At 34.4% G+C, this 26,402-nt stretch overlaps 1 protein-coding gene across 3 annotated transcripts in view; it reads left to right on the top strand.

Moving 5' to 3' along the window:
• Positions 1–26,402, top strand: part of LOC114337816 (relaxin receptor 2) — an 800,386-nt gene that overhangs the window by 437,986 nt on the left and 335,998 nt on the right. For all 3 annotated transcript variants that reach the window (XM_050643561.1, XM_050643559.1, XM_050643560.1), the window contains one exon: positions 25,460–25,531. In XM_050643561.1, the coding sequence (XP_050499518.1) occupies positions 25,460–25,531 (72 nt within the window). The remainder of the gene's footprint in view (positions 1–25,459; positions 25,532–26,402) is intronic.

Below are 26,402 nucleotides of genomic sequence, written 5' to 3'. Positions count from 1 at the left end.
GGGATTACTGGTAGGTATTATTGTGGAGGTACATGACCGAAAATAAACTTATTATGTGTTTTTGGAAAGAAAAATTTAATAAAAATCCCAAACCAAAACATAGCTAATAAAATAGCAAAAATGAATAAATAAGAAAGTTTACGAAGCTATTTATATTTGACCTGTCAAAGAGTAAATACGTATATCAAAATTTTTCGGAGAAAAAATATTTTTAATGTCCGACTGGTCTATTATTTGACAAATAATGACATTATTTCGAAGTATATTAAGTACGATATAACGCCCAATGGCGTGTTATTGAAAAAGAACGCCCTATAGTCGGAGAGATAGAAGTGGATTTTGTGCGTGATAAGTAATATGGAAAAACTATATGGGGATATGTTGAACTAGTTGTGTACATTACTTTCCCCAATGGCCGGAAACCAGAGTGGGGGCCGAGGGTAGATATAAGGGGTCAAATTCGCGGTTTTTATTATTTTTTTTTGTGATGCTTTTGATAGAGATAGTGCACCAAAATTTGGCAATAAGTAGGTCATGACGTAACTAATTAAAATCTCCAGAGGCGCAACGCTGCGTGGCCGACAAAGGGGTGGGGGAAGGGGTGAATATAAAAACTATAATTGGGTTTTTTATGACGTTCCTGATCGAGATAGTGCACCAAAATTTGGGAATAAGTAGACCATGACATAACTAAGTAAAATCCTCAGAGCCGGAAAACAGATTGGGGGACGAGGGTAGTTATAAGGGGTTAAAGTCGCGGTTTTTATTATTTTTTTTGTGACGCTCATGATCGATATTGTGCACCAAAATTTGGGAATAAGTAGGCCATGACGTAACGAATTAAAATCTCCAGGAGCGAAACGCTGTGTGGTCGACAAAGGGGTGGGGACAGGGGTGAATATAATAATTAAAAGGGGTTTTTTGTGACGTTTCTGATGGAGATAGTGTGCCAAAATTTGGGAAAAGTAGACCATGACCTAACTAATTAAAATCCCCAAAGCCGGAAACCAGAATGGTAGACGAGGGGAGTTATAAGGGGTCAAAGTCGCGGTTTTTATTATTTTTTTCTGACGCTCATGATCGAGATCGAGTGCACCAAAATTTGGGAATAAGTAGGCCATGACGTAACTAATTAAAATCTCCAGGGGCGGAACGCTGCGTGGCCGACAAAGGGGTGGGGGCAGGGGTGAATATAATATAGAGAAATAGTCACCGTTATCACAATGCCTATTATTACAATATTCGGCTTTCGTCTTTGATAGTGTCACCTACTTCCGATGCACTGTTGCAAAAGGTCCGCAAAACTTTCAAAAAACGGTGCGGCAAAACTTTCGCTCTAATTAATATTAATGACACGCTGATGTAGCCTCTTAATACTTGTAGATGTAAATAAAATTATATTTTCCAATGAAAAACCATGAATTTTTTTTTAATTTCATCATTGTTTCTATCAATTACAGTGCCGGCAAAAAAAATCTTTACATTGTCAAATAAATCACCAAATTTGAAGACAATTTGCATGCGTTCTGTCTGCGCCTGAAGTGGAGGGTAGGGGAGGGGGGATAGCGTACTTGCGACGGCAATTATCTGTAGTTTACGGACCACTTGGCTTATTTAGGGTATTCTGCGCGTTTGCACTGTAAACAGTTGGATTTGTGCGCGTAGTCAGTGTTAAACTTCGTCTCATTTACCGCGTAAAGTTTGAGATCGTCAAATTCTAAATTGACCTGACAAATATGGGTCGAAAGAAACTCACAAAAGAGGAGAAGATTCATGTTTTAACATTACTGGAGTAAGGAGACTCTGTAATTACCATGGCATGTGATATTGCTACATCAAGAGGGGCTATTTATCAACTGGAACGTTCGGCTACAACGTTTCAGTTGATGAATAGCCTCTCTTGAAGCACCAATAGCACGTGCTACGGTAATTACAGAGTCTCCTTTTTCCAGTAATGTTAAAGTATGAACCGTCTCCTCTTTTTTGAGTTTCTTTCGACCCATATTTGTCAGTTCAATTTAAAATTTGACGATCTCAAACTTTACGCGGTAAACGAGACGAAATTTAACACTGACTACGCGCACATATCAAACTGTTTACAGTGCAAACGCGCAGAATACCCTAAATGAGCCAAGCGGTCCGTAAACTACAGATAATTGCCGTCCCAAGTACGCTATCCCCCCTCCCCTACCCTCCCCCAAGCGCAGACAGAACGCATGCAAATTGTCTTCAAATTTGGTGATTTATTTGACAATGTAAAGATTTTTTTGCCGGCACTGTATACATATAATATATATCAACAATAAAAATTTCGAGAACAATAATTATAATTATTTGCATAAATCAATGTTATAAAAATTTTTTGAAAAATATGAGAAATTTTAATTTTTTCTCTACATTTTTTATGAAAATATTGTGACACCGTTTTTAACAAAGCTAGCAGAGCTCACCTAGTTGTCCGCCCTTTTGGATTTTGAGTCTACAATGAGTCAATTGTGCAAGTTTTGCGTATTCACCCTTATCCGCCCCTGTATTTTTGTACACTATCTCGTTAACGAAGGTCACAAAAAACCCCTATATTTTTATATTCAACCCTACCCACCACCCCTTTATACCCAAGCAGCGTTTCGCCCCTGGAGATTTTAGTTAGTTATGTCATGATCTACTTATTGCCAAATTTTGGTGTACTATCTAGATCACGAACGTCACAAAAAAACCCTTATATTTTTATGTTCACCTCTGCCCCCACCCATTTGTCCCCGACACAGCTTTCCACCCCTGGAGATTTTACTTAGTTATGCCATAATCTACTTATTCCCAAATTTTGGGGCACTATCTCGATCACGAACGTCACAGAAAACACTTATAATTTATATATTCACCTCTGCCACCACCCCTTTGTCGGACACGTAGCGTTCGCTCTTACAGATTTTACTTAGTTACGTCATGAACTAGTTATTCCCAAATTTTTTTCACTCTCTCGATCATGAGCGTCAGAAAAAAAAATAGTAAAAACCGCGACTTTGACCCCTTATATCTACCCTCGTCCCCCACTCTGGTTTCCGGCTCTGGGGATTTAACTTAGTTATGTCATGGTCTACTTATTCCCAAATTTTGGTACACTATCTTGATCAGGAACGTCACAAAAAACCCAATTATAATTTTTATATTCACCCCTTCCCCACCCCTTTGTCGGCCACGCAGGTTTCCACCCGTGGAGATTTTAATTAGTTACGCCATGAACTAGTTATTCCCAAATTTTGGTGCACTATCTCGATCATAAGCGTCACAAAAAATAATAAAACTGCGAATTTCACCCCTTATAACTACCCTCGTCCCCCAATCTGGTTTCCGGCTATGGGGATTTTACTTAATTATATCATGGTCTACTTATTCCCAAATTTTGGTGCACTGTTTCGATCAGGAACGTCACCAAAAACCCAATTATAATTTTTATATTCACCCCTTCCCCCACCCCTTTGTCGGCCACGCAGGTTTCCGCCCCTGGAGATTTTAATTAGTTACGTCATGACCTACTTATTCCCAAATTTTGGTGCACTATCTCTATCAAGAGCGTCACAAAAAAAAATAATAAAACCGCGACTTTCACCCCTTATAACTACCCTCGTCCCCCAATCTGGTTTCCGGCTCTGGGGATTTTACTTAGTTATATCATGGTCTACTTATTTCCAAATTTTGGTGCACTGTTTCGATCAGGAACGTCACCAAAAACCCAATTATAATTTTTATATTCACCCCTTCCCCCACCTCTTTGTCGGCCACGCAGGTTTCCGCCCCTGGAGATTTTAATTAGTTACGTCATGACCTACTTATTCCCAAATTTTGGTGCACTATCTCTATCAAGAGCGTCACAAAAAAATAATAAAAACCGCGATTTGACCTCGTCTATCTACCCTCGGCCCCCACTCTGGTTTCCGGCCGTTGGGTAAAGTAATGTACACAACTAGTTCAACATATCCCCATATAGGTTCTCCATATTACTTATCACGCACAAAATCCGCTTCCAGCTTTTAGACTACTAGGGCCTATTAAATTTAAATAACGAGTTAAATACTGTCAAGTTGACAAATACAACTCTAAGTAAAACCATGGTTACCACAATTACGTTACGACTATTTCTGATTAATTCAAAATTCATTCAAATTTATTGCATATAAAGAATAATTTATTCGGACATTAAACGTTGAAGGCACCACGGGTATTATAATAATAACGCTTTCGCTCGACGTATATACCTCGGACCCAAGGCCCTCGGTCTATGCACCATTGACCTCAAGCGTTATTATCCTCATAATACCCTTGGTACCTTAATAACTATATTATAGGACAACAAGAAATTATAATAGGATAAAAGAAAAGAAAAGATGGTTCAGATTACAGATTACAGAGCCTCTACTATGTGCTTATACGTATTTAGTAATATCCGTTTCCTCATCGGAGCACCTGGGTAGAGGCACTGAACTGAAATCAAATCCTTTCATCCTTTCCAGGTAATTATCAAAATAATTTCCAAAGATGCTACTAGCACCATATATGAATCAAAAGTCTAATAAGTCATGAAATAAAATTCGAAATTATTTATCCCCTGAGCTATTTAAGTTGGAAAAATAAAGCATACGAGAGTGGCGAAATACTCTACAAGGGAAATCTAAATTGCATTTCACGTCCTGTCATTCGCCGTGATGACGAATGACAGGACAGGCATTCTTCTTCTGATTTTTGTGGATATTTTTACCCTGTAGACAATTTTGGATTAAAATTTCCCACTTTGTTTCCTTTCTTTTCTTTGTTGTTGTGCGGTCTTCTTCCCATGAGCCTATTTCTAATAAGAGTATGGAGTTATGATCTAATCCTTCTTTTGGGTTTGGATTTCTGTGTCTAGTCCTAGGTTTTTGGTAAAACAACGTGAGAAGCAGATTTTGCTGCTCTGTTTTGCTTGCTGTTTTGTTGATCACAAAACTATAAATATTGCGAGATTTTTTTATATAAATAGATTACTATCAGACAAAACCTTAGGAAGGATACTTTAAAATAATAGTATATTAAGTATGGAGAACGGTAAGGGTTTTATACCGATCGAAGACAATTATTGTCTGAGATCGGCTACCCTTAACGTTCGACATGCTTATAACGTTTTTTGCACGATTGATACCATTATAAATTATAAAATTAAACATTTTAGTCATATTGACTAGTTTCATTCATTTTATCAAGATAGATACTTTGGTTGTTAGGTAGTAACTAGGGTGCATAACAACAATGGAGAATTGAGTTTTTATTTAGTTGTCAATAATTTTAAGTACAATTTTGATTATTATAAATTAAAATATGAGCGAAAGTGAATTTGAAGAAATTGAACGGGCTTGGGAAGAAGGGTGTTCCGCAATTATTCCCGAAAAATCCAAAATCCGTTATCAAAATACCTACCAAAGTTTTAAAAAATGGTGCGAAGGCAAGAATTTAAGAATCGAAGAAAAGTATATAAAACTTCGTCCATTACAAGTAAAATCAAATCATTTGTTCTCAAGATACGCCAAAGGAAAATGTTGTGCTCAAGTAATAGGTCTGGATCCCGCGTATGAAAAAAAAGTTGATTAATAGCAAGCTGAAAATTTGTTAATAGCTTAAGGGTGTCTAGTCGGATAAACTTTGATATATGGGTACACTGGAACAGGGGCAGTTTTAATTGTGGAACAGGTTAAAAATTTGGAACGGTCAGACCACGAAAACGGCACATTTATTTTGTCCGACAGAATAGACTTAAACTCTCCGAACAGAGATTAAACTCTCATGCAAAAATCAGACTGCTATTTATCACCTGTCATAATTCCTGTCATTTGACATATTCTACATGCTCCACTCATTAAAACGCCCATTTGGTGATAAACAGCAGTCTGATTTTTGCATGAGAGTTTAATCTCTGTTCGGAGAGTTTAAGTTTGTTCTGTCGGACAAAATACATGTGAAACGTGGTCTGACCATTCCAAATTTTTAACCTGTTACACAATTAACACTTCCCCTGTTCCAGTGTTCCCATATATCAAAGTTTGTCCGACTAGACACCCTTAAGCTATTAACAAATTTTCAGCTTGCTATTAATCAACTTTTTTTTCATACGCGGGATCCAGACCTATAATAGGGAAAGGGACAATCGAGGGCTGACCTTCTCAAATCGCCAAATTCTTAAATTTGCCTAATCCCGAGAACTATACTGGCCATTCGTTCAGGAGGACATCAGCAACGCTTTTTGCTAATAAAGGTGTTGATGTCCTCGGATTAAAGCGTCATGGAGTTGGCGTTCATCGACAGTGGCAGAAAGCTATGTAGAAGATTCTCTTTAAAATAAAATAGATTTTGCCGAAAAAATATTGTGCAATACTAGTAATGCTACTAATGTATGCGATTCTGCAGGAGTTTCTGTTAGAAGTGAAACCACAGCCCAAACAAGTAGGATTTCATTAAATAATTTAACAAATTGTACCATAAGTTTCAATATTAATAAATAATTCGTTAGTTTTCTTTATTCTTTCAAAAAATAAATTAAAATTAAGAGATTTTTTAACTCGACGGTAAGTGAATTACTTACCGACGAGTTGGAGTACTTACCGTCGAGTTGGATTACTTACCGTCGAGTTGCTAGTAAATGTCACCTACTGACGTAAAATCTGTCACGGTAAACGGTCAAAAATGATCAATCGTGCAAAAAATTATTATTAAATGTTGGCTTTAAATATACATAATATCTGAAAGGATTGACGAAACAGACATACAATATTAACAGTAGATTAGGCAATCAACAGTAGAAAAATTTTCTCACTGACGTAGTCCACTTATTTATTTATTACTTAAATTGGATATTAAAAGAGCTCATAGTTAACAAAACAAAAGATAATAATAAATTATAAATTTACTGGTTGATACCACATACTATTTTTTTCAGTTTGCTATTATGTTAAAGATGTCAATATATAGTTTTGTATCATGCAACATTCTGTCTGTTCTGCCTATTTTGAAAAATAATATACAGGGTGTTTCATTAATAATTGTCCATATAGTAACTGGCGAAACCTTAGCACAAAATACGAAGATTTAACCTAAAACACTTAGATAAAATGTGGTTCTTTACTGAGTTACAGGGTGTTTTATCTAAAAATTTAAAAATTATTTTTGCTCAGCATTTTAAAACTATCCAACGTATCCTTTTCATACTTGGCAGGAAGTATAGGTACTGTAAAAGCTACTAAATTATGTTAAACAAACGTTTCTGGCTATTACCAGAGGCGTGCAACGGGGGAAAGTGAATGGTTGACCCTTTCCAAATTCTACGCCACTGGTGAAATTGCTATTTTAGTTCCATTTTTGGATTCTACAATACTTTCTATAAAAATAATATACTCTCTATTCGTAACGATAAAGTCGTTAGTTTTCGAGATCTTTGAAGTTAAAAATGAAACGACACGGTTATTTTGATCAGTGTATTGTGTCGCTTCATTTTAATTTCAAATATCTCGAAAGCTAATCATTGTACCGTTACGAATGAAGAGTATATTATCTACATAAAAAATTTTGCAAAATCAAAAAATTACACTAAAATAGCAATTTCGTCAGTGGCGTAGAATTTGGGAAGGGTCAACCAGCCACTATCCCCTGTCGTACGTCTCTGGTAGTAGCTAGAAACGTCTATGTATCCTAATTTAGTAGGGTGTACAGTACCTACCCTTTCTGCCAAGTATGATAAGGATACGCCAAATAGTTTTAAAGTACTGGGTACAAATATTTTTTAAATTTTAATCATATGAATCATAGTTACTATCATGAATTAATCAAAATAACTATGCCGTTTCATATTTAACTTCAAATATCTCGAAAACTAATGACTTTATCGTTACCAATGAAGAGTATATTATTTACGTAGAAAGTATTGGGGAATCTAAAAATGGCACTAAAATAGTAATTCCTTCAGTGACGTAGAATTTGAGAAGGGTCAACCATCCACCACACCCTGTCGTACGCCTCTGGTAGTAGTTCGAAACGTTTATTTATCATAATTTAATAGGTTGTCTAGTAGTCGCACTTTCCGTTAAGTATGACAAGTATACGTTGAATAGTTTTAAAATGCTGAGCAAAAATACTTTTTTAATTTTTAGATAAAACACACTGTAACTCAGTAAGGAAATACATTTTATTTAAGTGTTTTAGGTTAAATCTTCGTATTTTGTGCTAAAGTTTATTCAGTTACCATATGGACAATTATTAATGAAACACCCTGTACTCTTGCTCTGAAACGAAAATAAAATATAAATAAAATCTCTTTATACTTTCTAAATTAAACTTTGAAAGAAAAAACAAAAAGTACGTGCATGAGATAGACAAGTAATAGAAAAAACTTTGTTATATAATATTTTTAATAAAGTGGGTTGAATCAACATTAAACTGATACGTTTAAAGAAATAATCACCCTTCATTTAGAGCTCATAACAATGCCGATCTTTCGTTTTACCATCAGATAGCATTAATGTCCTACATTACGTATAAATTACGTATATATCACTCAGATTCTTATCACTCTGGGTGGTAAACTAGTATATCATCTCTTACTCATATCAGATACACTCCATATAATATGTCGAGTTTACGTGAGTGATAATGATAACACATAATATAAGTAATAATAATAATTTCTCTTCTTCTTCATCTTTCTCAGAAGCAAATCTACTAATGGATGTTAGCGATCACATTTTCCATTAACTCTCTATTTCTTGCAATGTGTATCAGAGATTGAATGTCGTTAATCCCTGTCCATTGCCTTATGTTTCGGAACCAGGACACTTTCTTGCGTTCTATTCCTTTCTTTAAATTTAAATTTTACCCTCCATTATAAGTTGAAGGAACTGGTATTTTTCGTTTCGCATGATATGACCGAGATACGCTGTCTTCCTTTCGTCATGGTTTAGAAAAGTTGGTGTTCTTGGTTGATTCTTTTAAGGAAATCTACATTTGTGACTTTCGTCGTTCATGATATCTTTAGGATACGGAGATAAAGCCATATTTCGAGCGCTTAATTCTTCTCAATATATGTAAATCAATAATTTTGATATATATTTAAATATCCCTATTTAAAAATAAGGTGTGGGAGAAGTGGAAGGGAGGAGGTTGACAAATGACAGATGTATTTACCGTAAAAATGTGTCAGATCAAAAATCGACCTGTTTCGCCATTTCCTTAAAATCGAATAAATAGTGCTAAATATCGCGTTTTCTTTGGCCCACACTGTGTTTAAATTCCTCAATTCCTCAATATATTTAAATTTCTCAATATATGTAAATTCTTCAATATATTTAAGGATTAAAGAGATTTAATTGTTGAGCATGACACTAACTACTGTGCACCCATATAGAAAAATTTAACAAATCTTTTAAATGATACCTTTTACTATCTGATGTCTTGGGCATGCTTTCCTAAAGAGATAATATGCTTTTTTGCATATCCTTTTTGATTACTGGACTGACTTATGAGGCGATGTTAGGAATAATCTTTTATTCCGCAAATAATCTACAATGTACCCTTGCAAAACGCCATCTTTGCATTATGTACGTAGAGTTTCTTTTTCGTCTTGTGCCACTCCTATCGGAGATTGGAAATTGTCACGGTTATCCTGACCTTGTTTACAGCTGACCTAAAGAGCTCATTAGTGGTGCAGAGAAACCACTCTCTCAAACTCCGCAACCATGACATTCTTCTACGGCGTGGATTTCGTTTTCCTTCTAGTTTTCTTCGTTTTATCGTTAACAAAATTTCTGGGTCTTTTCCTATCCTTCGTATTACTTCAATGTTTGTGATTCTTTCAACCCAACTTATCTTCAGCATTCGACAATAGCACCACATCTCGAAACTTTCAATATTTTTTATGTTGTTCTGTTTGACATTTCAGGCCTCTACACCGTATAATAGCGTGTTAAATACGTGGCCTCTTAGCATTCTTAATCGTAAAAGGATACTTATACCTTTGTTGCAGAAGAATTTTCTCATCTTTATGAAGGCGGCCCTGGCAATTTCGATACGTCTTTTTATTTCATTGATTTGGTCTCCAGGTTCGTTTATTAAAGTTCCCAAGTTTGTGTAACTTAATACTTTTTCAATTTAAACGCCGTTTATACTAATAATAATAATAATAATATCTTATGGCATTTTTGCCGGGGAGATCCTTTCGGATTGTTCCAGCGCCATTTACATCTTTAACCCTGTTTCAAGTAACTAGTGTCGATGTACACTAGCCCAGGGGGACCGATGACTTAACGTGCTCTCCGAGGCACGGTGAGACGGCTCGTATCATTTTTAGAAATGAAAAATTGTTTGTCTTTGGCAGGGCTCGCACCCACTTGCACTGGCATATGAGGTCAGCGATTATGCCGTTACGCTACGGCCGCTCACGCCGTTTATACTAATATCTGCTAGTTGTGTTATGTTTTTACCGAAAACTATATACTTGGTGTCGTCTGCGTATCGAATATTATATACAACCTCTCCATTTATTAGCATTCCTTCGTTTGCTTGTAAAAGGGCTTCCTAGCAGATGCTATCACTATACAGGTTAAATAACAGTGGTGACAAAATACATCCCTGTTATTCTCCTCTACGCATTTCTATTGAACGTAGAGCAAAATCTTCGAAAGAAGACGTCGACTAGAAGTCTCCTGAGTTCTTGTTGATTCATATAGAGGTCGCTGCTAGCATACTCAAGCACGTTATGTTACTATGTATAACGGCTATAAATAGATTGCATTTCATTTCAGTTTGAAGTTTCACTTTGAAGTTTTCTCTTGAGTCCGGTACCGACCACCGGAGCAGTAACACGCGTACGAGCGGAAGCGGAGCAGCAGAGAAGCCAACGAGGTGGGGATAGTTCGACTGTGGACTTTTCAGTCCAGCTGCGAGTGTAAGCGCAGAAACCGTTGAGCGGTGCTCACTCTCCGAGGCTAGAAGACGACGAGTAGCCAACGGTGGAAGAAGTTGTACGATTAGCAGGAATTTTCATTCCATCACGAATGTAAGCGTGATAGCGAAATCGTGCACTTCTAAGCCTTAGGCAAGGAGAGACAAAGGCCGATCGACTGGATGTGGTGAAACTTAGGGAATTTGATTTTATTGGATTCTCCGATACGCCACAGCTAGAGATCGGTTAGCAGAAAAAGTAAAGCGGGCTCGACGGGAGCCCGCTACGGGATTTTTACTGTACCTCCGTAAGGGTAGACACTGCAAGGTGTTCTATGGAATCTGCATCGGGCAGCAGGTCAGTAAAACGAGAACATCAAGAGGTCAGTAAAACACCCTAGGTCAGTAAAACGAGAACATCAAGAGGATCCCGTAGCCAGTTCTGTCTGGGTACGTGAACAACCGCGATAGGGGTAGGGAAACCAACCCTGAAGCCGAGCTGGCGTCGGGCTAGTCGGCGGAAAAAAAGGTTCGCCAAAACTAGGGATTCTCCCCCCCAGACGATTGATCGAGCTAGATCTCGATCACCACCCCCTATGGCCACTCCGCCAAAATATGAGGATCCACGTAAAGTGGATCGTACTCTTTTACAGGAACAGAAAAGAGAGGAGAGCGAAGAAAGCGACGAGGAAAGCGAAGAGGAAACTGTGGAGACATCACCCGACGAAACCAACGAGGACACGAAGACATGGACATGGACAGAGATACTAGATCGGATGGAGGAAAAGAGAGCAAAAAAGGAAGAAGATTTTGTCCTACAAATGGCAAAAAATGACGAAAAGATAGCTCGACAAAGAGAAATGATGGCGAAGATGACTAACCAGATGAATGAACTGATCAACGAGCTGAGAGAAGTTCGGAAAGCCCTGGTGGTAGAGGAACAGAAAAGGCACAGCCAAGAATCCGAAAAAAATCCAACGGCCAAAAAGCCACCTCAGGATAATGAACCAAAGACAAAAAAGAAGAAAGAAGACTTCCCACCACTGGCAACCAACACCAGCCAGCCCAAAGATAGACCAAGAAGCCAGCCCCCCCCCCCCCCCAGAGCAAAACACAGATGGTGAGACGCCTGCCTTTAGGCGATCTGACGATTCAGAGACAGAGGACATGGTAACAAACGAAGAAACCACAGTGTTGCCCGAACAACAGGCAACACCTCACAGAAAGCCGCCTGTAATTAAATTACAGAGCGTGAATGAGACAGGGGCTATCCTCACCATAGCCCAAAACATAAAAGTCTACACGACAAACAAAATCTCCAGGAGCGGTAAAGAAACACTCATCCAGGCGAAAAGCCTGGAAGATTACAAGAAAATGGTGAGGGTAATAGAAGAATACGCAGAGGCACACAAGGACAAAAGGCTACAATGGGTAGCCTTCCCAGTAGAAGACGATAAAAAACCCAAAGTGGATGTAAGAGGATTGCCCTCAAATACCACCAAGGAGGAAATCCAAGAAGAGATGGAAGCACGACACCATATAGTCTGGCAAGCAGCCAAGAATATGACCACAAGAGTCGGCCCTAAAAGGCAACTACCGATGTTCGTACTGACTCTGAATCGTGAGGACGTAGAAAAGGATAAGCTGATCACCAATCTGTGCCACATGAAGGTAGAGGTAGAAGACCTAAGAAAAGCGACAGAGCCAACGCAGTGCTTCAACTGCCAGGGCTTCCACCATGCACAGAACGCGTGCCACAAACATCCTAAATGTGTGAAATGCGGAGAAGATCACCACACGAAGATGTGTAAAAGACCCAGAGAAACAAAGGCAACCTGCGCTAACTGCAAAGGAAGTCACCCCGCAAGCTACAGAGGATGCCCGAGAAGTCCAACCTGGAACAAACCACCACAACAGAGGCCACAACAACAAACCAACAGACGACAACAGGCAAACGGAGTCTCCTATGCCAAAGCCACACAGGGCAAAAACCAACAACCCACCACAGCGATCCTCCCAGACGAAGACTACCTGGTCAGACTAGTCACCAACATAGTGACCAAGGTAGTCCAAGATACCAGACAGACGATCAGGTAAAACCAACATACAAATAAAAAAAAATCATAAAAAAGGCGTAAGCCAACAAAAAAATCACACAAAATAAAAAAATCAACATAAAATTCTAGAGCGCCAAGCCATTGGACGGAGCCCATTGGAGCTCGGTACGATGGCTTGGAGCCCAAGCAAGCAATTTCAGTTCCGCGGTTAAGTAAGTAAGAGGATAAAGTCATAGAGCGTATCACGCTGGGCCTAGTATTTTTTTGCATTCGATTAGGGTACGACATGGAATCTTTTTACCCAGGATTCCATTGTGAAGAGCATTTGGCTTCGATAGTTGTGCCCTCATCGCGCATCAGCGTGCTATGGGGGGGGGAGGGATGGCCTGGGGCGAGGTGGGGTGATCCCTGTTTGAGCTCGGGTCAATACACCTCGCCCCAATGAATTGTTACACCCGAATGTACTTTTTCGAAAGGGTGGACATCTCCCACATGTCGGGTTGAATCAAATTGCTTGCTTGCTTGCTTCATTTCAGTTTGAGCTACCACAACTTTTCTTGACGAGAGGTGAATAACTCGAAGGACGTGTAGAACAATGTTTCAATAAAACAAATGAAATAACTAGGAAATCCATAAAATTATCTAGGAGAATCATCAAAAAGTAATACACATTACAACTATAATGAAAAATATATTTTTCACATTTAGCAAAGAAGAACAGTACTAGAAGAATGAAGAAAACATCTGAGAAATAGAGGAAAGCATAGAGAGATAAAGAAAAAGGGGCTTACAAACCATCACTACGATGGTAAAGTATTAGGAAAACATCAGCAAAATATTAAATAAACTCGATAAAATTTATCAAAATTCGCGAAAACTTACTGTAGAAGGTAAACGATGCTCTGAGAAAAATACTGAAACAAAACTAAGAAGAAATTATCGAAAAAATTACTGATGTAATTTTTATTCTTGTAGGTTTCTATTGGTCAGAATCTCTATGAATGAAATAATCGCAGATATCCCAGATAAACACTTTTTTATTGTCAACAGGCAGGTACACAAAATATGTATTGCCATTAAGTCATTGAAATGTAATCAACTCAATTTGGATCCCACGTGTTGGGAAATCTGTATACATTACCTTAGGGCATTATCCTGGTTGCCATGTGACCATCACAGGGCTTTTTATTGAAGTATGCACTTTTAAGGCATCTATATATAACAGCGCTATCAGGCCTTATAGGCCTACGGCTTCTAAATTCTGGATAATATTTCTCCATTCTTTTCGGTCCTCTGCACTCTTTCTCCAGTCCTTCACCGCGATTTCTTCTAAATCTCTCTCTGCAACCTCTAACCATCTCTTCCTTGGGCGATCTCGTCTCGTTTTTCTCAATGCTCTATTATTCAATATTCGTTTGACGTTTCTACTTTCTGGCATTCGAGTAATATATCTCAGCCATCTAACTCTTTGGGCTCGTATTTTTGTCGTTATTTTTGGTCTCCTATACATCCTCATTACTTCTTCATTTGTTCGTCTCCTCCAGGTTTTCTCCGCTATCTGTATACCTCCAAAAATCTTTCTCAGGACCTTCCTTTCCCATATCTGTATCTTCTTCTCCACTTGTTTATTCATTACCCACGTTTCGCTCGCATACAACACTGTGGGCCGTATTATCGTTTCATACATTCTGATTTTCGCGTTTATTGATACATTTTTTGCTTTTAATATCGTGTTTAAGGCACCCACAACTCGACTTCCCTTCAATAATCTTTTATCTATTTCTTTTTCTTCCCTTCCAGTACTGGTTACAGTCACTTCCAGGTATTCGAATTCTGATACTTCCTTAAATTTATATTCATCTCCTTCTCCTTTCATTTTTATATAGTTATCCTCTTTATTTATATCTCCTTTCATTACCATGTATTGTGTTTTTCCTTGGTTGATTCTTAATCCATACCTTTTTGCTTCCGCTTCGAACTTTTGGAATATTTTGTTCCTATTATGTTCCTTTGTTCTTGTTAGGATGACTAGATCATCAGCGTAAGTAAGGCATCTATATTATATGTAAAGGGTTTTTACCCAGATATTTTTCTTTTGTGGCTCAGCTAGCATCCAGTTTATTGAACACTGATGATGATTTTTTATAAAAATCGAAAACGTTTTGTTGTGATGTAGCCCTTTTAAGGAATTTTAATAAAAAATTTTATACCTTTTACAAAGGATTTCTTTCCAAAATATGTATTATATTGACTCTACTCTTCTTCTACTAGGAATAAAAGTTACTAAGATGTAGACTATAAAAATTTAACATGACAAGAAATGTAACCCATAAAATTTATATTGTAAGTAATAAAAATTAAAAAGAAAAAAATGAAAAAAAAATTCTAATTATAGTTACGTATACAAAAAGAGATATTAGCCCTAATTAATTTTAATAATTTTCAATCACAAAATATAATCACGTACAAACATAATTAATTTTATGTCACGTAATTTGGATTTATTTCTGACTATCAACCGGATGAAATTAATTATTATTAATCTAATTAATCAAGAAAATGAACCACCATTAATAAAAAAAACTCTTTTTTATTGATTTCCAAAATCAAAACCTCCGTTTCGTATGTGTTGTAACACATAAAAATAAAAATACAATTATTTAATTAAACAATTTTTTTGTTATTTGAAAACAAGTTAATCCTTCTAAATATTTTATACAGGGTGGTGAATCGTAAAACGGGCCATAGGAAACTCAATGTAAAATTCTAAACTGTTGAATTCCTGCTTCCCTAATTATTTTACATCAAAAGTCATGAGAACTTATTCGTAGAGGATTGAAATATGTATTAAAAATAAAAGTTACAATTGTTCCACGATTTAAACACATTCCAAAACTTTTGAAAAATATAACGTATTTACCGTAGTCTAGGCAACACGTTACTATTTAACTGACAGTGCGCACAAAATTGACTGAAGAAAATATCTTTATTATTAATATATTCTCCTTACAGTCCTGTCGCCAGGGGGGGTACAACGGCCTCGTTAATTCAGATGGACTTACCCAAGTTTTTTTTATGTATTTTGACCCGTAGAACACGAATTTTTTGGGTAACAGTTGATCCGGATGTCGATAAGATTGTTATAGACCAAGAACTTGAGGAATCAAATAACAGCGATTTTTGGCAAAACAAAACAATATTTTGTATTTTTTGGGTCATTTTAAGCAAAAAATATTTCTACAAGTTTTTTAGTAGGATGCACAGTTTTCGAGATAAACGCGGTTGAACTTTCAAAAAATCGAAAAACTGCAATTTTTAAACCCGAATAACTTTTGATTAAAAAATAAAATAGCAATTCTGCTTAGCGCCTTTGAAAGTTCAAGTCAAATTATGTCGGTTTTGATTATTTGCATTGCTAAAAATTTATTGTGTTATTGTTAAACAAAGCTACAAACAACTAGTGCGTGAGTGATGTTTCTATGATTTCTCATTTAAAATCGAACGAGTAGGTAGAATAGGTACTAGTGCAATCAAGACTATTTCTATGTTACATGCGTTAAAACGCATGTAAAAGCACGGGAAACCCTACGTGTTTATAGCTTTGTTAAACAATAAAAAAATAAATTTTTACCAATGCAAATAATCAAAACCGATATAATTTGACTTAAAGTTTCAAATGCGGTAAGCAGACTTGCTATTTTATTTTTTAATCAAAAGTTATTCGGGTTCAAAAATTGCAATTTTTCGATTTTTTTAAAGTTCAACCGCGTTTATCTCGAAAACTGTGCATCCTACGAAAAAACTTGTAGAAATATTTTTTACTTAAAATGGCCCAAAAAATACAAAATATTGTTTTGTTTTGCCAAAAATCGCTGTTATTTGATTCCTCAAGTTCTTGGTCTATAACAATCTTATCGACATCCGGATCAACTGTTACCCAAAAAATTCGTGTTCTTCGGGTCAAAATACATAAAAAAAACTTGAGTAAGTCCATCTGAATTAACGAGGCCGTTGTACCCCCCCTGGCGACAGGACTATTAAGTGAGGGTATCTTATCAACTTTATTGTGTTTTAAACAATAAATAATAAAATAAATAAAAAATTGACAGTTCAAATTGTTAATATAATAACTTCATTGTCATCGATACTCACCGGAGGGACCGCAGACGTTCGGAAACAATTAGCGTCTCTTTGCAAAGACAATGACGTCGACTTTGCAAAGTAACAAGACACTTACTCAACACACACACTACACATTACTCCCCTGACTTAGTGATAAGTTATACAATTACGTGGCTAAAGGTTCTAGTTCTAAACCAAAGCCAGAATCAGAGAAAAACAAACTTCATTGTCGCCAGATGCAACCTTATACACATTATTGCACTGTGTGTGGCCTAACTTTGGCGTTTTACTCTGACAATTATATTATAGTTTTATAAAAATTTTAATATTTATTGTTCGTAGAACAATTTTAACAGTTGTTTTCAATACAAATTTCAATCCTATACAAATACTTTCTTATGACTTTTGATGTAAAATAATTAGGGAAGCAGGAATTCAACAGTTTAGAATTTTACATTGAGTTTCCTATGGCCCGTTTTCCAATTCGCCACCTGGTATAATAATACCTTAAAGTATAAGTGCGTAAAAATTATTACGACTTTTGAGATAAATATAGCTGCGCTCATTTATAGAATGATGTGATTTGCTAACTCAAATTAAAATGAAAAAATAGATTAAAAAAATATCATTGATATTATTTAAGCTCAAAGTACAGATGTGATAGAATGAGTAGTTTAGAATAAATAAAAGTAGAGTATAGGTCGCTCAATAATCTGTGAGTTCTCATAATTTAACGCGGTGGATTAGTTCGCATAATATATCCTTTAGGCTATGTCCCAAAGATTTTTATGTTTTTGCTTTGCCTACTATATGTTCCATTCTCCTTGGTCCTGACTTTTTTCTCTGCAGTTTGAAATTTTCGTATTTGACATATCCTCTAGTAATTGGTCTTTCTATCTTATTTTTGGTCTCCCTCTTGGTCTATTTATTATTGGTTTCCACTTTGTTATCTGGGTTTCAGTTCCACCAAATCGTCTCTCGTTTTTATTAAGTATTATGTTTTATTTTAATTGATTATTAGTCCTGTGTTCTTTGCTTCTCTTATTATCAATGTTATGACTGTTTTTTTTTCTAGCTTTTTGTTTGTCATGCGCTACCAATGCTAGATCGTCCGCGTATTCATAGAAACTAACCATTCAATATATTTTATATACTGTCAAAAACATCATATACATATATCAATGTAGTAGTTTTTTGGATATATGCCATCTTAGAATAGGACGAGATTTTTCCTTCTACAGGTATTTCGTAGTGATGCTAGATAGAGCATTGAGCTACACATAGAAAGCAGTACACTGAAAATAATATAGCCAAGTTCAAAGCTAGTTATTATGTGCTACAAAGATTAACATCATCCATATGATGAACCAACTCCAATGTGCTAGTAACAACAGCGCTAACACTGCTAAACAGCAGCGATCAAGACACACTTATAAAATAGACAGTTTGATAAACCAGATGGTGGTTTTTCTCCTTCCACTTTCCCTTCTATAACCGATCGCATCAACTCATATTTTTCATTTCTTAATATGGACCAAATTAGCTCATTTTTCTTCGCTTTATTATGTTAAGTATGTCTTTTTCGCTTTTCATCTTTCTTAATACTTCCGTGTCTTTTACATGTTGTGTCTATGATATTTTCCACATTCTTCGATAACACAATATCTAAAAGAGAGCAAGTCATTTTTCAGGTTTGTTCGTAATTGTCCAGGCTTCAATCTATATAAAAAGCATTTCAATACTTTAATTATAATTTCATTTCCCAGTTTTTCATTGCATAATACTTTAACTTAACATTCTAAGCCAAACTTCTAGAACCTATTAATAATACATAAATAAAGAAGACCAAATAATGTCAATCACCAAATTTAAATTAGAATGGTGATAAGGAGGTTGCTTCCGATCACTTTTTCGCTGAAAAAATAGGGACTGACATTCTTTTCATTATGTCACTTAATTTTTGAGCTAGGAACTTTTTTTATATCTAGAGATATATATTTTTAAATAGGTACTTTAAATTAGTTTGAACAAGTTACCCTCGAAAATGATACCCTAGAAATGCATAGTTTTCCCGTCTTTTGACTTTGAAACTACAATATTTAGCATTTGACGAAGAAGAGCTAATAGCCTAATAAAATAAAAAAAAGGCAAAATGTAAATTCGTACAGGTTGAAACAAATTTTATAACAAAGTTTAAGTGTATACAAAAGATATTTTCAAAAAAGTATCCAAACCATACAAGGGGATCATTGTTTAAATAATTAAAAAGGGGTCATTTTTGCAAAAAAATTACTTTTTTAACTGCTGAGGTCATTAAATTACTAATCAAAGTCAATAGGATTATTTTCTATAAAGTTGAAGGGTAAATCTTTCACATAAGACTTACTTAATTAAATTTGACCCCCTCTTTACTTAAATAATTGTATATAAAACTTTAAAAACACATTTGCCAAGAATTATTTTTAGCGTTTTAAATAAACACTATAAAATATCTTTTTTTACAGAAAAAGTTGTGCTATGTTACCAGTATTAAGCAAAAAAAATGGTCAAAAAATATTTAATATTTTTTGAGATATTGAATTTGTTTTTTAAATGTTACTATATTTTCAATTTCAAAAACGCGGTTGTTGCCAAAGAAATATTCACCTGAATAAGATCTCGTTATTTTGATTTTTATCGATAATTTCGATAAATGCATTTATAAATTCAAATTTCAACGAAACTCCCCCCTAAAATGGCATTTGAAAATTATTCAAATTTGTTTATATTTTGTTTTGTTAATAACGTCGCGGGGATTAAGTATTTTGAAATACCGTTTCGATAATTGGGTTCCTGGGAATTTTTAACTAATTAACAAAATTTTTTTGTCGTTTTTTCTTCTTCTTTTTTTTTCTTGGAGTTATATTACTACGGGCCCTTTTAGGGTTAAATTTCATTAAGAATATTGAATCTGTGAGTTGTAGATTCTAGACCTAAAAATATTAAGATTTAACTAAAATCTCTTAAATAAAATGTGGCTACTTACTGAGTTACAGGGTGTTTTATTTAAAAATTTAAAAATTATTGTTACCAATTAATTTAAAACTATTTGACGTATCCTTATCATACTTGGCAGAAAGTGTGGCTATTATACACCCTACTAAATTGTGATTAATAATCGTTTCTAGCTAGTGCCAGAGGCGTACGACAGGGGATAGTGAATGATTAACCCTTCCCAAATTCTACGCCACTGAGTGAATTACTATTTTAGCGAAATTTTTAGATTCTCCAATACTTTGTATGTAAATAACTTTATTGGTATCGATAAAGTCATCAGTTTGCGAGATATTGGAAGTTTAAAATTAATGAATTATTAATGAATCAAAATAACTATGTTTCATTTTAAACGTCCAATATCTCGAAAACTAATTACTTAATCGTTACCAGTAAAGAGTATGTTATTTACACAAAAAGTATTGGAGAATCAGAAAATTTCGCTAAAATAGTATTTCCCTCAGTGGCGTAGAATTTATGAAGGGTTAACCATTAACTATTCCCTGTCGTACGCCTCTGGTAGTAGATTGAAACTTTTATTTATCACAATTTAGTAGACTGTAGAGTACTCACACTTTCTGCCAAGTATGATAAGGATACGTTAAATAGTTTGAAAGTACTTGGTAAAAATAATTTTTAAATTTTTAAATAAAACACCCTGTAACTCAGTAAGTAGCCACATTTTATTAAAGTGATTTTAGACCAATCTTAATATTTTTAGGTCTAGAATCTACAACTTGAGATTCAACATTCTTAATGAAACTTAACCCTAAAAGGACCCGTAATAGTATAACTTCAAGAAAAAAAAAGAAGAGGAAAAAAAGACAAAAAAATTTGTTAATTGGTGAAAAATTCCCAGGAACCCAATTATGGAAACGGCATTTCAAAATATTTAATCCCCGCGACGTTATTAAAAAAAAAGTTATAAACAAATTTGAATAATTTTCAAATGTCATTTTAGGGGGAAGTTTAATTGAAATTTGAATGTATCTATACATTTTTCTAAAATATACATAAAAATAAAAATAATAAGGTTTAATACAGGTGAATATTTCTTTGGCAACAATCGCGTTTTTGCAATTGAAAATAGAGTAACATTTAATAAACAATCTCAATATCTCAAAAAATATTAAATATTTTTGGACCATTTTTCTTTTCAATTAATACTGATAACACAGCGCAACTTCTCCAGTAAAATAATATATTTTATAGTGCTTATTTAAAACGCAAAAAATATTTTTTTGCAAATTTGTTTTTAAAGTTTTATGTATAATTATTTAAATAAATAGGGGGTCAAATTTAATTTAGTAAGTCTTATGTGAAATATTTACCCTTCAACTTTGCAGAAAATAATTCTGTAGACCTTCATTAGTAATTAAATGACTTCAGCAGTTAAAAAAGTAATTTTTTTGCAAAAATGACCCCTTTTATGATTTGGATACTTTTTTGAAAATATCTTTTGTACCCACCTAAACTTTGATATAAAATTTGTTTTAACCTGTACGAATTTACATTTTGATTTACATGTAGTGTAATTTTATTTTACTAGACTAATAATAAAGTGTAGCTCGATTACTATTGGTATTAAAGAAAATAAAAAAAAACGGTTTTGTTTATTTTTCTAATAGGTACATTTTTGATAAGTAAAGTTGTTTTGATAAAATGAAAACTTTTGGAGTTATTTTTAATTATTTTCAATGGGAGATAAGCCAAAATTTTACCAAAAAAATGATTTTATTAACGTTTCGACGCCCAAGTATTTATATTATTATTTATATTTATATTATAAAACTTTTGGGGTTATTTTCAATTATTTTCAATGGGAAATAAGCTACAATTTTACCAAAAAAATGATTTTATTAACGTTTCGACGCCCAAGTATTTATATTATTATTTATATTTATATTATTTTGTATTTTGACAACGACACCCGACTTTGGCGTCGAAACAATAATAAAATCATTTTTTTGGTAAAATTGTGGGTTAATTTCCATTGAAAATAATTGAACATAAAAATGCCACAAGGAAATAGCTTCAGAACAAAATTTTGGAATTATTAGCAGAAAACTTATAAAAAACATTGATTTTTTCGATATAAAACTAACACTTTCGATAGCGAATAAATAGAAAACTATTAATTTTACCAAAAAAAATATAGAACGTTTTTTGCTTGGAATGAAAATTTTTACCAACTTTTGTGGTCAAAATATAATAAAAAATTTCCACACCTGAGATGGGGTGGCAACCACCCCCGTGGTAAAAGCGCCTTTTGGCATCATATAGATTTTAATCCTTGGACTATCCACTACTTATTCTCAAATTTTCAAGCAAATCGATCCATTCTGTAAAAATTGCGAGGTTTTGTCCTATTTTAAGCTTCATTACTTGGACTAATATTGGAGAATGTATTAAAAATTATTGGAAAATTTGTGTACCCAATATTTTAAACAACGAAGTTTTCGGCGTAATAAACTAGGGTGTCAAAGAGCCAATGCTTAAAAGTTTACTTAATAACAAGAAGGACACAAAAGCATTTTGGTTTGTTTTATGTCTGGCAATTAAGTCATTTAATTAAAGTTCAGGTAAAGGTATTTTACAGATTGAACTCAGACTAGATTATTAATTAAAATTAGGCATTCGAAGAAATACCAGTCGTTCGGTAATGAGGTGTTACTAAAAGAGTTGTGAATTTCTATTTTGTTGTTTTCAGTAAAAAAATATTAAATTATATATATTGTGATCTGGTACGTTATACGTATAGTATAGTATAGTCTATGATCCGAATATAGGTACGTTATACGTATAGTATAGTATAGTCTAAGATCCGAATATAGGTCGATCTGCACCCATCTGCATCAATTAGTACATTCTTTCACGGTTTTTGCTGTAAATTTTAAAGAACCGCTTGGATTAACATGAAATTTGGCATACATATAGCTAACATGTTAACGAAGAAAAGTGATATTGTGCAGATGTGTGCTTGTACCCTGGGGGTGAGTTTCACCCCCTCTCGGTGGTAAAATAAATATATCCGAAATAATCACGATCCATACACGTCAGTTGCAATGTGGGGATAAGCTTTCATGGTTGGTCACTTCGAGTACGGAGCAGCAGGCCTACGCCTCTCCGAAGATGACTCCAACAAGAGTCGATAATCGTCGATTCAGGGTGCTGGACTGAGCTCCGTATTCTAAGTGAAACATAAGATTGTTTTGCCTTCGCATTGCAACTGAATAAAAATGGTATACATTTTTATTTTTATTTTTATTAGTATTACTCCTATAGAATAACTCGGCCCATTTTTCGTTGGAACTTTACCAAGCTGTAGACAGGGGTTGTGAATTGCATAGTGTAGAATTCCTTCCCTTTTGTCTTCACTGCAGCATCCATCTGGCTTGCATATTGTAAAGCCTTGAAGGTGTCACCAGGGAAATGGACCAATAAGTTTTCAATTTAAAAATGTTTTAGTAAGATTTTTAATATTTTTCAATATTTTTAATGTTGCTATTAGGATTGAAAACCTCTCAATTGCCAGATGGCGCTAGTCACCTGATCCATACACGTCAGTTGCAATGTGGGGATAAGCTTTCATGGTTGGTCACTTCGAGTATGGAGCAGCAGGCCTACGCCTCTCCGAAGATGACTCCAATAAGAGTCGAAAATCGTCGGTTCAGAGAGCTGGACTGCGCTCCGTATTCTAAGTGAAAAATAAGATTGTTTTGCCTTCGCATTGCAACTGAATAAAAATGGTATACACTCTTATTTTTAATAATAATTGACTTATGCTCCTTCTCAAATATGCCCGGAACATTTAAAAAAAAATAAAATATTTAAACATTTCAAAAAACATCGATTTTTTTTAAATTCTTTGCTTATGACTTTAAAACTATTCATTTTGGAACAAAGTCGTAGGGAAATAAAATAAAAATAATTAAATTTTTATGATAAACGGCTGGTTAAAAATATCAAATTATTACCCTTTCTGCAAAATAGCAATAAATACAAAATAAGGGGGCAAAATAAGCCTTTTTTTATTCAATGTTTTTCAACCACTTTGGTTGCTCTTAGAACTTTCGTAATTCGCTTATTTTTATAATTATTATGATTATATTATTAAAAATTTTTTTTGTGCATGCTCAAATGGGTGTGTTCAACTTAATAACAGAGAAATGGGCGATTTTAAGGGTATAAATCTATCAATATATTGTAAGTACTGCCTGAAAAGACCTTTAAAACGACCGCACTGTTAAATTTCGATTACATTCAAACTAAGCGAGATATGGTGCAACAAAAAAGGGTGACCAATTTATTTAAGATAAAATGCGAAGTATGTATATTTTAACCCCTCATCCACCAGATTTAAATGAATCGTTTTGCTTCTACAATACCTTTTACTATAGTGTTATTTCTATGTTCAACAAGTTGGAGGGGTTAAAAATGTATGGTTTTTGAAAAAAATAAGATCAAATTATAGAGAGCATTTTTAATTTTTTTTTTAAATCTTCTTCTTTCTCCATGTATCCATGTATAGGGGACGTGAATGGTTGACCCTTCCCAAATTCTACTCCACTGATGAAACTGCTATTTTAGCACAATTTTTCGATTTTCCCATCCTTTCTCTGCAAATAATATACTCTTCATTCTTAACGATAAAGTCATTAGTTTTCGAGATATTTAAAGTTAGAAATGGAAAGGGACACTTATATTTTGATTAATTCGTTGTTAGCTCCAAATATCTCGAAAACTAATGGCTTTATCGTTACAAATAAAGTGTATGTTATTTACATAGACAGTATTGGAGAATCAAAAAATTGCACTAAAATAGAAATTCCGCCAGTGGCGTAGAATTTGGGAAGAGTCAACCATTCACGTTCCCCCGTCGTACACCTCTGGTAGTAGCCAGCAACGTTTGTTTAACATAATTTAGTACGGTGTACAGTACCAGCACCATTTACCAAACTTCGTGTTGTTGTCTCATGCCTGTCAGGAAATATTCAAAAATAAATAAAATAAAAGTTTAATTTTGACACCCTGTATTTCGATTATTATCAACTTTTGTACCAAGGTAAGTTAGCTTAAATCGACCTATTTTAACCTCAGGAATCTAAGGTTAAGCTATGCCCTTTTTTACCAAACACCCTGTATAATATTTAATCATGATACAAAAATTTGTGTTACTACCATTTAACTTAAACACATTTATGGGAAAAATTACTATACCATGTACCTTATGACACAAAACTCTTGTAAAAACTTGTTAATTAGAAAATGACTAAATTACTTTTTAATTTCAGGATTTTAAAGCATTGCAATGTAATTGAGATGCAGGAAAAGGCCTTTTTTAAGCTGGAGCATACCCGCAGCTTGTAAGTTAATTAAAAACTTTTGTTATTAGTACATGTTTGTTCCGTTTTAAACTCAGAAGAAACTTCTAAGTTTTTAAGAGATTTCTAGTATTTTAACTGTAAATCAAAGCACTTAATATTCTTATTAAAGTTTTTTTAAATATAAATAAAAGTATTTTCTGTATTGCTTGATATTTGATGATTTTCCTCGTTATAAGATAAATAAGTAGAAGAAAAACTTGTACTAATTCGATTACTTAGTTTAAAAGATTTTATTATAAATTTTTTATTCTAAGAGTTCAGAAATATTCTTTTACTTACTTACTTCTGACTAGTTACTTCTTCGGCACAAAAATAGTTGTTGGAGTGTGTAATAATTTTATTTTTAATCTTCTTCTTTTTTGAAAGAGGAATAAACGTAGATAGCATCTAGTCTTTTATATGTATAATTCAATAGTTTCGTCTTTTGTCTTTCTAAATAAAGAGTCTAAGGTTATTGCCAGTTAGGATAGCCAAAATGTCCCCCCACATAGTATTCATTATTTACGAATTTTCCCCATTTTGTAAACTTCAATGTAGATCAAATCAAGGTTTTTTTTTATAGATTATATACACTCTGGGCCAAAATTAACCGCCCACCTTAAAACTGGTTCATTTTTGATGTCTCGAGTTTCCTAAACCTATTGTCCGATTAAAGTGATTTTTTTAATGTGTTATAGCCTTATTCTTTATCAAAATCGCTGTAATAATATTGTTGATAATCGGGTAAATTTTCGTTGTATACTGGGTGTGCGAATTAAACTGTGTTTTTTTCTCAAAATTGCATTACCCTGTGGAATATTTTAGCATTTGTAAAATACTAAAATTAAAACCCAACTATAAGCTCATGCTT

Source organism: Diabrotica virgifera, chromosome 2 (assembly GCF_917563875.1).
Source record: "Diabrotica virgifera virgifera chromosome 2, PGI_DIABVI_V3a".
NCBI classification, from domain to species: Eukaryota; Metazoa; Arthropoda; class Insecta; order Coleoptera; family Chrysomelidae; genus Diabrotica; species Diabrotica virgifera.
The sequence above is the reverse complement of the archived record's forward strand: the minus strand, read 5'-3'. Positions and strand labels throughout refer to the sequence as shown.